General features: G+C 44.1%; 1 protein-coding gene across 7 annotated transcripts in view; it reads left to right on the forward strand.

The window, feature by feature from the left end:
- The window catches only part of rrm1 (ribonucleotide reductase M1 polypeptide), a 63,702-nt gene extending 50,807 nt beyond the window's left edge, over positions 1–12,895 (forward strand). For all 7 annotated transcript variants that reach the window (XM_041199036.1, XM_041199035.1, XM_041199038.1 and 4 more), the window contains exons 15-19: positions 7,028–7,104; positions 8,198–8,333; positions 8,456–8,551; positions 10,928–11,116; positions 12,158–12,895. In XM_041199036.1, coding sequence (XP_041054970.1) covers positions 7,028–7,104; positions 8,198–8,333; positions 8,456–8,551; positions 10,928–11,116; positions 12,158–12,340 — 681 coding nt within the window. In that variant the 3' untranslated portion in view covers positions 12,341–12,895. The remainder of the gene's footprint in view (positions 1–7,027; positions 7,105–8,197; positions 8,334–8,455; positions 8,552–10,927; positions 11,117–12,157) is intronic.
- Positions 12,896–13,145: the final 250 nt, after the last annotated feature.

Here is a 13,145-nt window from a genome sequence, read left to right on the forward strand (position 1 = left end):
CCACCATGCTGAAAGGAATGGCTTTCGAACGGATCTAGCAACTCGACTGAACATCCATGAAGTACTGTGGACTATCAGCAGCAGAATTTTACTCAAACACAATCTTTAACCTCATGGCCTGGCATATCCCCCACTCTACCATTACGATCAAGCCAGGGGATCAACCCTGGTTCAATGAAGAGTGCAGGAGGGCATGCCAGGAGCAGCACCAGGCATACCTAAAAATGAGGTGTCAACCTGGTGAAGGACTTCTTGTGTGCCAAACAGCATAAGTAGCAAGAGATAGGGCTAAGCGATCCCACAACCAACGGATCAGATTTAAGCTCTGCAGTCCTGCTGTGAATGGTGTTGGACAATTAACAACTCACTGGTGGAGGAGGTTCCATAAACATCCCCATTCTTAATGATGGAGCCCAGCACATAAGTGCAAAAGATAAAGCTGAAACACATGCTACAATCTTCAGCCAGAAGTACAGAATGGATGATCCATTTCAGCCTCCTCCGGAAGTCCCCAGCATCACAGATGCCAGTCTTCAGCCAATTCAATTCACTCCACATGATATCAAGAAACAGCTGACCGCATTGGATACTGCAAAGTCTATGGGGCCTGACAATATTCCGGTAATAGTACTTCAGACTTGTGCACCAGAACTTGCACTCCTAGCCAAGCTTTTTCAGTACAGCTACAATGACACCTACCTGGCTACTCTTGATCATCAGTAAAGTAATGGAAGAGGTCATCAACAGTGCTATGAAGTGGCTGAGCAATAACCTGCTCACTGATGCCAATTTTGGATTCTGCCAGGACCACTCAGTTCCTGACCTCATTACAGTCTTGGTTCAAACATGGACAAAAGAGTTGAACTCCTGAGGTGAGGCGAGAGTGACTGCTATTGGCATCAAAGCAGTATTTGACCGAGTGTGGCATCAAGGAGCCCAAGCAAAACTGGGATCCATGGAAATCGGGGAAAACTCTGCTGGCTGGAGTCATACATAGGACAAAGGACGATGGTTGTGGTTGTTGGAGGCCAGTCATCTCAGCTCCAGGACATCACTGCAGGAGTTCCTCAGGGTAGTGCCCTTGGCCCAACCATCTTCAGCCGCTTCATCAATGGCCTTGCTTCCATGTTAAGGTCAGAAGTGAGGATGTTCATTGATGATTGCACAATGTTCAGCACCATTGCAACTCCTCAGACACTGAAGCAGTCCATGTCCAAATGCAGCAAGACTTCGACAATGCCCAGGCTTGTGCTGACAAGTGGCAAGTAACATTTGCACCACGCAAGTATCAGGCAATGACCATCTCCAACAAGAGAGAATCCAACCATCACCCCTTGATGTTCAATGGCATTACCATCACTGAATCCCCCACTATCAACATCCTGGGTGTTACCATTGACCAGAAACCGAACTGGACTAGCCTTATAAATATTGTGGCTACAACAGCAGGTCTGAGGATAGGAGTAGTGTGACAAGTAACTCATGTCCTGACACCCCAAAGCCTGTTCACCATCTACAAGACACAAGTCAGGAGTGTGATGGAATACTCCCCACTTGCCTGGATGAGTGCAGCTCCCACAACACTGAAGAAGCTTGACATCATCCAGGGCAAAGCCCGCTTGATTGGCACCACATCCACAAACATTCACTCTCTCTACCACCAATGCACAGTGGCAGCAGTGTGTACCATCTACAAGATGCACTTCAGGAATTCACCAAGGCTCCTTCGACAGCATCTTCCAAAACCGCGACCACTACCATCTAGAAGGACAAGTGCAGCAGATAGATGGGAACACCACCACCTGGAAGTACCCCTCCCAGTCACTCACCATCCTGACTTGGAAATATGTCGCCGTTCCTTCACTATCGCTGGGTCAAAATCCTGAACTCCCTCCCTAACAGCACTGAGGGTGTATCTGCAGCACATGGACTGCAGCGGTTCAAGATGGCACCTCACCACCACCACCTTCTCAAGGGCAATTAGGGATGGGCATTAAATGCTGGCCCAGCCAGCGATGCCCACATCCCATGAATGAATAATAAAAAAAAACATTGCTGCAGAAGAGCAGGAAGTTGAGTCCACAGTTGCTTTCCATTAGAAGTTCACAAGGAGCCAGCCCATTCTGGAGCAGGGTGAAATGGCAGCTCAACAGTGTGATATTGTCATTTCTCTTCAACAAAGCCTTTACTGTCCTTACACCTCTTTCAGCCTCGCAATTAGCTTGCGGGTATCTGGGTAAGCTGGTCATGTGGATAAACCCTTAGGCTTCTGTGAACTGCATAAACAGGCTTGTCTTAACCTTTTCATTTGGGGAACGTTTCCATTCTTTTCCCCACTCAGTGAGCAACTTACTGAAAGATAAGGTTTGGCATAGCATTAAACTGAATTTAAAAAAAAAATAGTTGAGGTATTAAAGAAAAACAGTTGCTGAGCAAAAGTAAAGCAATGTCCTAGCAATAAATTGTTCAGTTAAAAAGAATAATTAATAAACGTGACTAGAGCGAGAGGGTCAGAGAGCGTGTGTTTGACTCACTCCAGTCTCTGGTGCTCACTCATTCACCCTCATCCACTGAGAGTGTGTGAATGTTGAAAGTGAGTGAGAAACCTGAGAATGGGAGTAAGGCAGACATTCACACGCTCTCGCTCACCGGTTTTGCAGCCTTTCAGTCTATCCTTCCGGCCTCTTGCCCTGACTCAGTTTAAAAAAAAACCTGTTCTTTGGTGGCTTATTCTAGCAGAATTCAATTATCATGCCTGCTGTAATCATAGTGCTGAAGAACAGGTAATTACATTTTTTGATATCTCATTTTACTTCTTTTGAGGAGTAATAGTGTAGAAGTCAACAGGAGGTGGGGTCTTTCCGGCTCCCTGGGGGTGAGGGTATTGGCTTGTGTGTCTGTTCCTTTTCATCCCACTTGGGGGTGAAATGTAAATTGTATATTTGGTTGGCTGACAGTCTTTTCCAATATCCTGTGACTGTCCACCAATCCAATCTCCACCCCTCCATCATTTTCACGTGGTCCATCTCTGACACTTCCCTTCCCTTCCTTGACCTCGCTGTCTCAATCTCTGGTGATAGGCTGTCCACCAATATCCATTACAAACCTACCGACTCCCACAGCTACCTCGACTACAGCTCCTCACACCCAGCTTCCTGTGAGGACTCCATTCCATTCTCTCAGTTCCTTCGCCTCCGTCGCATCTGTTCCGATGATGCTACCTTCAAAAACAGTTCCTCTGACATGTCCTCCTTCCTTAACCGAGGTTTTCCACCCACGGTGGTTGACAGGGCCCTCAACCGTGTCCGGCCCATCTCCCGCACATCCGCCCTCACGCCTTCTCCTCCCTCCCAGAAACATGATAGGGTCCCCCTTGTCCTCACTTATCACCCCACCAGCCTCCGCATTCAAAGGATCCTCCGCCATTTCCGCCAACTCCAGCATGATGCCACCACCAAGCACATCTTCCCTTCACCCCCCCCTAACGGCACTCCGTAGGGATTGTTACCTCCGGGACACCCTGGTCCACTCCTCCATCACCCCCTACTCCTCAACCCCCTCCTATGGCACCACCCCATGCCCACGCAAAAGATGTAACACCTGCCCCTTCACTTCCTCTCTCCTCACCGTCCAAGGGCCCAAACACTCCTTTCAAGTGAAGCAGCATTTCACTTGCATTTCCCCCAACTTAGTCTACTGCATTCGTTGCTCCCAATGTGGTCTCCTCTACATTGGAGAGACCAAACGTAAACTGGGCGACCGCTTTGCAGAACACCTGCGGTCTGTCCGCAAGAATGACCCAAACCTCCCTGTCGCTTGCCATTTTAACACTCCACCCTGCTCTCTTGCCCACATGTCTGTCCTTGGCTTGCTGCATTGTTCCAGTGAAGCCCAACGCAAGCTGGAGGAACAACACCTCATCTTCCGACTAGGCACTTTATAGCCTTCCGGACTGAATATTGAATTCAACAACTTTAGGTCTTGAGCTCCCTCCTCCATCCCCACCCCCTTTCTGTTTCTTCCCACTTCCTTTTGTTTTCTTCCAATAAATTATATAGATTTTTCTTTTCCCACCTATTTCCATTATTTTTAAATCTTTTATGCTCCCTCCACCCCCACTAGAGCTATACCTTGAGTGCCCTACCATCCATTCTTAATTAGCACATTGGTTTAGATAATATCACCAACTTTAACACCTATGTGTTCTTTTGTTCTGTTGTCTGTGACATCTTTTGATGATCTGCTTCTATCACTGCTTGTTTGTCCCTACAACCACACCAACCCCCTCCACTTCTCTCTCTCCCCACACACACACACACACACACACACACACACACACACACACACACACACACACACACACACACACACACACACACACACACACACACCTTAAACCAGCTTATATTTCACCCCTTTCTCGGATTTACTCAATTCAGTCGAAGGGTCATGAGGACTCAAAGTCAACTCTTTTCTTCTCCGCCGATGCTGCCAGACCTGCTCAGTTTTTCCAGGTTTTTGTTTTGGATTTCCAGCATCCGCAGTTTTTTTGTTTTTATTTTTTTTCCCATATCTTAATGGCATTACTGTTCATTAAAAATCCAGCCAGAAAAAAGGCATTAGAAATAGTATTTTTCTTTTTTAAGACAAATATACCTTCATAATCTCTGAGAAATCTTTGCTGATGTAATACCGAAAGGTAGCCAATTGAGGTATTATCTTCCAGATAGAACGATGAGTGTTGCCAGTAATTTGGATCCCTTGTCCAAATGTAGTTACCAAAAGCCACTGTTTACATCTAGTTTGACAAAAATGGTGCTTTTTGTTTAGCTTTGCCAGACTCTCATCCACAGCTTCGTTTAACTGCATGGTGAACACCGATTCAGTGAGCCGTTTAGTTTTGGTACTGGAACCATACCTGAACATCAACTTGGACGTTTTGTTACTGGTGAAATGACTCCCTTATGTAGCATTGACTCAATTTCTTCCTTTGTCTTCTGTAAAAGTGGGTGTGCAACTTTCTTTTGGGTGAACAAGCACACTGGTTTGGCATCAGGGCTTTGTGTGATCGGCTGTTTTCAGCCTCCCTTGACTGTAGAAAATCTGAAGTCTTCTCTAAGGCTCCTACAACAATGCGATCCCGAATTAGTTTTCCAGGGCTCCATGTTTGCAAGTCTCAGTTGTCGATATAAATTGTTAATGAAGAAATCAATGCGCTCTCTTGTCTTTGGGTATTTCTACTGAACTTTGCCCTTTCTATGATTATGTTCTTTCTAAGGCTGATGTGTATCAATAGCTTTTATAACATCTTTGTATGTTGCCATTTCTACATTAATGCCCTGTCTGACCAATATGTTGTCTGCACTACTGTCCATTTTTTAAATATTCATTCATGGGATGTGGGCATCACTGGCTAGGCCAGCATTTATTGCCCACTCCTAATTGCCCCATTTCAGAGGGCATTTAAGAGCCAACCACATTGCCGTGGTCTGGAGTCACCTGTAGGCCGGAAGGGTAAGGACAGTAGATTTCCTTCCCTAAAGGACATCTGTGAACCAGATGGGTTTTTACAACAATCGACATTGGTTTCATGGTTGTTATTAGACTTTTAATTCCAGATTTAAAAAAAAAAAATTAAATCTAGATTCCACCACGAGCCATGGCAGGATTCAAACCCAGGTCCCCAGACCTTTACCCTGTGCCTCTGGATTACTAGCCCAGCGACAATACCACTACGCCATCACCTCCCCTCACATGGCATAGAGAAGGGCACCGATCTGTTGCTTGCTAGGCTTCTCTGCTAGTCCCAAAATGGTTCTGCACCGTAAACCTACAACATCAGTTTTGCCACTCTGCTTGATTTGGGCCTTCCAGGTGGTCGAAGTATTCTGGTAATAAGATTTTCTCTCATGGCTTTTTTTTTCACTCGAGCCTTTCTTCGAGTTCTGTTGACTGTGTTTTCCTGTGCTGTCCTTTCCTCCAAGCCTTGTTGCTGGGCTTCGCCCTGCCCCTCCCCTCTGTCTTCAGTGTTGCTGGGATTTTTACTCCTTTTTTTCCGTTATCTTATCTTATTGCTGCCACAACCTGTTATTGTTGTGTGCCTTAGCTTAGGTTGTCCTTGGTTAGGATAGATAGAGACTGTTGGAGACAAGACTGTTGGTAAACTATCTTTTATTAAACATTCTTTGGACTGAGCTTACGTTACATAAGAACGTAAGAAGTAGGAGCAGGAGTAGCCATTCAGCCCCTCAAGCCTGCCCCGCCATTCAATAAGTTCTTGGCTGATCTGGCCCAGTCCTCAACTCCTCTCTCATGCCAGCTGCTCATAACCCTCAACTTCCCGATATTTCAAAAACGTATATGCCTCCTCTTTAAATACTTTCAGTGATCTGGCCTCCATAACTCTCTGGGGAGAGAATTCCAGACATTCTAACTACCCTCTGAGAGAAGAAATTCCTTCGCATCTCAGTTTTAAATGATTGTCCCCTTATTCTGTAACTACGTCCCCTAGTTTGAGATTTTCCCCCACTAGTGGAAACATGTTCTCAGGATCATTAGTCTAGGCCTCTGGATTACTAATTCAGTGAAATAACTACAGCACCCAATTAACTAATATAAGCCAAGATGTTGACTCCTGGGGTTATAAAAGGGAAATACTTGCTATGGATAGCTATCCAATGATTTCTCTTGTGTGAGGTGTGACTGACTATGCACTGTGTGGTTGATGTGTTGGCAGGTACTTGCTCACAAGTTGGGTAAAGTACTGCAGGACAGCTTGTGTTTGGAACCATTACTGCAGCATGTGTCCATGCAGCACAGGTTAGATGGAGTAAAGCTCCTTCTGCACTTCCACATCAGACGCTACAATGTCTCATGTGGTGTTGAGCTGAGAGCATGGTATGTGCTCTCTGCAACACTCTGTGTCTGTCCATTTGCCAACGGTTTCAAGTTCCAACAGTTGCAATTGTTCTGTACTAACCATGACATGGCCCATGAATGTGTCACATTCTGACTGCTTTGCTTTCAGATCCTTCAGTATGACATGTGGAACGTCACTCCAACTGATCTTTGGGACTGGAAGGGGCTAAAGGAGAAGATTGCAAAGTAGGTTTCCGAAAATAATTTTGAAAGGGCAAAGAGCTGACGGATGTAGGGCGACGGTGGGTAGGTGGGGTTGAAGGATTTGGTGGGTTGGTGGTGGTGAATAGGTGGAGTTGGGGGATGGGAGAGAAGTAGGTGGGGTTGGGGGATTTTCCCTTGCTCTTTCTCCTCAATGTTTATTAATTTTGGTGGTTTAGCTAATGCCTTTGATGCCCCTTGTGAGCCATTCATTTGTCCAATTAGACTTTGTATGATATTTTTCCTCCCCCTCCTCTTCAGTGCGTCTGGCCCTAATTTGGAGGTTATCGTCAATCTTTCAGTATTTATCCTCCCAAACCCTTTCACCATTTAACTCCTTTGACTAGAGCCCCCTGTTTAATCTTCTCTGCTCTGGTATCTGCAGCCGGATTTGTCCAGTGGCTGTAATCCTCCCAATGAATCTACATGATTCCTCTGCATGTCCTCTTGATGATAAAATTCTGAGGTGCGCCTCTCTCTTTCCCCTTGCTCTTTCCCCTATTTATGTATCTGCCCTTGCCCCTCAATATTACTGTTGAGTATAGATCTATTCACTTTTCATAGACCTGAGACGCCTTTTAGGATTTCTTTTTTAGAAAGTATGTTCCTGTCAACTATGTATTTGCAAATTTCCTTGATTGGTCAACCATGACCTGCCCTTTACAAAACCAGCTCAACTCCCTATTTACCCATTATTAGTGCTCAGTCTGCCATTGATCAAAACTAATAGATCTGTAGCTACCTGGTTTAGGAGGAGAGACAGTTGATCTCGAACAAATTCAGGCTATCTGAGCCCATTGAACCTGAAAATTCTTTGCACCAGAGATGAGGGGGAAAATATAGGGCTATGGGGAAAGAGCAGGGGGAAGGGACAAATTGGATAATTGTCAAAAGAGCTGGCACAGATGTGATGGGCTGAATGGCCACCTTTAATATTGCCTGATTATGATCTATAATGAGACACATCTCATTGTTTTGGGTTATGTTTTCTCTTGCTTTGTATTAAACTTTACCTTTTCTTGAGAATTCTTGATTATGATGAGGTCTCACGCTCTTTTATACACTTCAATCCACTTAGACATGGTATTAGGAACAGCCTCCTGCTTGCCCCAATGCCAACTGCCTCTACAGCTCAGATTCTGGGTAACAATGAATCAATTGAACCATACACCAGCAACATCTACACACGCCGAGTACTCTCTGGGGAGTTCCAGGTCAGTCCCCTTCATACCAAATGAGCTGAAAGTACTAAATACTGTGGGAAGTGTAATGTGTAAAGAAACAGGGACAATAGGCAGGCCACAGCACCTTGTAATATTGTGTGTCATTCTCTCAGATTGTTAACCCTCATTTACTGAAAGACCTGACTGAACGTGGACTGTGGAGTGAAGATATGAAGAACCAAATCATTTTTCAGAATGGATCGATCCAGGTAGGAAACACTGCACCTTGCTGCTCAACCTGGTTCACTTTGGTGAGCTCCAGTTGCTAGCATTAGTTTAACGCTAGTTGGTCCCATATCCATCACGTCTGAGCTTAGTGTCTTGTTTTCCCCCTGCAGACGTATACTAACAACAATATGTCAGCCATAGCTCAGCTGGTAGCACTCCTATGTCTCGAGTCACAAGTTTCTGGGTTCAAGTCCCACACTGGGGCTTGAGCACTCGACTGTAGTACTGAGGGAGGTGCTATCTTTTGGTTGAGACGTTAAACCAAAGTCCCATCTGCTTGCTTGGATTATTTTATTCGTTCACTGAATGTGGGCTTAATTGGCTAGGCCAGCATTTATTGCCCATCCCTAATTGCTCCTTGAGAAGGTGGTGAGCTGCCTTCTTGAACCACTGCAGTATATGTGGTATAGGTGCTGTTAAGGAGGCAGGTGGATGTACAAGACCCCATCATGACGTTCTTTTGGTGGAGAGTGGGGAGTTCTCCCCAGTGTCTTGGACAATATTTATCCCTCAGTCAGCATCACCGATTATGTGGTCATGATCACATTTCTGTTTGTGGGAGTTTGCTGTGTGCATATTGTCTGCTACATTTCCTACATTACAATAGCTGCTACATTTCAAAAGTACTTCATTGGCTATAAAGCACTTTGAGACATTCAATATATTTTTTTTCTAGTGAGGGCCCGCTGAATTCAATTCATTTGTTCTTTTAATGCATTAACTTGATCCCAGTGTTCCCACCCCAGTGACAGACCTGCAACCACCAAACTGTAATCCCAGTATTACATGGCTTAACACAATACAAGTTTGGAGCATAAGACCAACATTCGGACATTTAGCCCCTTGCCTGTTTTGTCATTCTATTAGATCATTGCTAAGCTGTATATTAACTCCACCCCGACACATTTTGATTCTGTAGTCTGTAATATTCTCACTGAACAAAAACCTTCTCAAATAGTATTGCTGAAAAAAAGACACATGTCGAACCTTTTCGCCTTGCACTATTATGGCACAGCCAATGCTAAAGGCTGAGCTGCTCAAACTCCAAAGGGAAACTTGAAACAACTGCCACAACTATTTTGCAATTTTTGTATTTATTTTGTGGCGCGTGCCTTGAATTCAGTAGTAATAAATCCATCAAGTCTTAGAGGGTTTTTACAAAACTAAATTAAACATTTATTAATAAAAGAAATAATTTTAAGCACACACAGCTCTACAAATTTCTACCATGATAACTCCTAGCTCCCCTGATTAATCTAACTCCCAGTTACACCCCTGTTAAGGCAACAGTAAAACATGCAGATTTTAAAAGACCCAGGCAAAGTAACACGATACCCTGAACAGTCAAATTCAAAGTGAGTTTTTCTCAGCTTCTTTCCTCGTAGACAACAGCTTGAGGCTTAGATACTGGAGGCTTTTCATACTTGTGTTAGACCTTAAAATGTCTTTCTCTCCTTATACATATTTTCTACTTTGAATGCAAATTCCCATTGTTTCACTATGTCTTTGGACTCTACTTTTTTAATAATTTTTCGTAGTACCAATTTTATCAGTAGGCTTAGCTTCTGTTGGCTAGGTGTAACACCTTACCACCTCTTTGAAATTAACTACTCTAATTTACCTAAAAATGCAAATATTCTTTTTACGCCTCACATTCTAAAACTTCATCCATGTTTACCTATTTAACATTTCATACCTAGCTTCTCTTTTTGATACATCAAAGACTTCAGACCAGTTGTTTCTAGTTCAATTAAGTCCCCCACACAGACACACAATATTTCTACTTTACAATAAATTCCAATAACATTATGGAAATTATTATATTTTCCTGACATGCACTCATCAGGGCAATTTGCAGGAATACCAAATGTAAAGGGAGCAACAATTTATGCTTGAGAAGAGTGTGTTGATTGGTTGGCAAGTGGACTCTGGCAGGGGCATTGCCATGGAAAATGCACCAGTCAACTGCTGATTAAAGGTTAACTGCCAAGCTTTGTTTAAAGTCAAACCTGGGGAATGAACCAGAAAATGGCTGTCACCAATTTTGTTTAGTCGGAACGGGCTCAATGTGTGTACATGTTCTTGATGTCAGCTAAGACCTGGGCCCTGTGTATTAATATATGTAGCATCTGGCTTGTGTGAGCGTACCACACACTGCAAGCCTGGCTGATAATCTTGATTGGTTGTCAGTGTAATTCTTAGCATACTCAGGATTGTTTAGTAAATGTTGCCCAATTGTGGAAACTCATCTAATGTTGGACACTTTTGAGTTTCTCTCGTGCCAGAAAGTCCTAAGCCTGCAATGATCAATGTGATGCCTTTCCTATTGGAGCTGCAAATCCTGTTTCTTTTGGCAGACTATTGAAGAGATCCCTGATGACCTAAAGTCACTGTACAAGACAGTTTGGGAGATATCACAGAAGACTGTGATTAAGATGGCGGCAGACCGCGGAGCTTACATTGACCAGAGCCAGTCACTGAATATCCATGTTGCTGAGCCCAATTATGGCAAGCTGACTAGCATGCATTTCTACGGCTGGAAGCAGGTAAATAACAGGTGGTGAGAAATTTCACCTGCCGAATGGCAGATTCTAAGTGAAGGGATAGATGATGCAAAGGGATGATCCAGATGGTTAGAGATTGATCTCGGGCTTTTTGACTTGGGTTGTAAGTATTTGTCTACAGGAGATGGGGTTGCAATTAATGAGTTCTCAAGCAGTACTGGTGATTAAAAGAACTTCCAACATCTAAGGAGAATAGATATGTGGAAAACTGATTGGACACCGGGGTAAATATCCTATTTCCACTACCCTCCATCTGACCCCTCCCCACAAGTTGATTCGGCTATTAACAATGTTTTGACTCACTGAGGCTGTTGGTGTTTACATATAAAATAGGAGCAGAAGTAGGCCATTTGGCCCCTCAAGCCTGCTCTGCCATTCAATAAGAGCACGGCTGATCTGTTTCGAATTCTACATTTCCATCTACCTCAATAACCTCAGATTCTTGTTAGGCAAGGGAATCTATCTACCTCTGTCTTAAAAATATTCAATGACCCCACCTTCATCACCTTCTGAGGCAGAGTTCCAAAGTTGCACAACCCTTTGAGAGAAAAACCCTTAGCACCTTTCCCTGGGAGAGTGAGTGTCTTCAGGAGGGGAGTGAATTTGGGGGCATGTGGAAGGGAGATGAATGACGATACAAAGACTTATAGGACCCTGGAGAACATTCTGTATTGAAGCCTTTGAGATCTCAATGCTCCTCCAATTCTGCCATCTTGCGCATTAGTAATTTTAATCATTCCACCATTGGCAGTCATTGATCTGCCTCAACTGTAAGTTCTGGAATTATGTCCCTAAACACTACTTTTTTACTGCTCCCTCCTTGAATACTCCTTAAAACCTATGACTTTGACTAAGCTTTAGGTCACCTGCCCTAATGAATCCTTATTTATCGCTGTGTCAAATTTTAAGTATTAAAAATACCTTGGAACGTTGTACTTTGTTAGAAATACAATAATTTGTATTGATGCAGTGAGTGCTGCAAGTCTGAACCTGCTGCATTGACAGTCCTTCTTCGCTTTACAGGGGCTGAAGACTGGGATGTATTATTTAAGGACCAGGCCTGCAGCCAATCCTATCCAGTTCACTCTGAACAAGGAAAACCTCCAGGAAAATGCAGTTGTGGCTGCAGACGAGAAGGAGAAGAACAAAGCAGCCATGGTGTGCTCACTGGAGAACAGGGCAGATTGCCTGATGTGTGGCTCTTAAACACAGGGTCGTTCCCAGATGCCTCGCCAGTGCCCTACAGTCCTTTTTAATACTGGATGTAAAAGTCACTGGCAACCCAATGACAAGGAACATTCTAGGAGCCCTTTCTGTTCACCAGACCCCAACTGTTAACAGAGTCGATGTCCTGTGAACCTTTGTCACAACATGGATTTAATTGCAGAACTAACGGGGTCGACGCTAGGAGACAATTTTATCCTCATACTTGATATGAGCTTTGGGAGGTGCAGCACCAGTCATGGCTATCAAGCAGCTTTCCAATCACTGGGACTGGGCTTGGTAAATCTGTGTGCTGTAGTGGTGGGTGGGTGCCCTTTTGAGCAGGCGGCTGCTGATTATATGGTTTTAATGACAGTGGATAACGAGCAAGTATGTATGTCCTCGGTGCTAGTTTTGCTCACTGCCATGGATTAGATGAGTGGTTCATCTATGGTGCTGTCACCTGTTTTCCTGTAAGCTCATGATTCTTAGTGTATATTCTTTGTACAGTTTCTAACTATTATGAATGGTGAGCCATCATTAAACGTTCCTATACAACATTTTGATTCTTTTTCCGAAGGTTTGGCTGGATTCTGCTGGCCAGATGTTAATCATGGCTCAATGGTAATGTACTTTCATTTCAGTCAAGTGATAAATTCAAACCCCACTCCAGAGATTTGAGCGCATAATCTAGACTGACACTCGCAGCGCAGTGCTTGAGTGTTGCACTGTCAGGGTGTCATTACACTAGTGACAATATTGCAATTCATTGTTTGTGAAGCACTTTGGGATGTCCTGAGATTGTGAA

This window comes from Carcharodon carcharias, chromosome 11, assembly GCF_017639515.1.
Source record: "Carcharodon carcharias isolate sCarCar2 chromosome 11, sCarCar2.pri, whole genome shotgun sequence".
Taxonomy (NCBI): Eukaryota; Metazoa; Chordata; class Chondrichthyes; order Lamniformes; family Lamnidae; genus Carcharodon; species Carcharodon carcharias.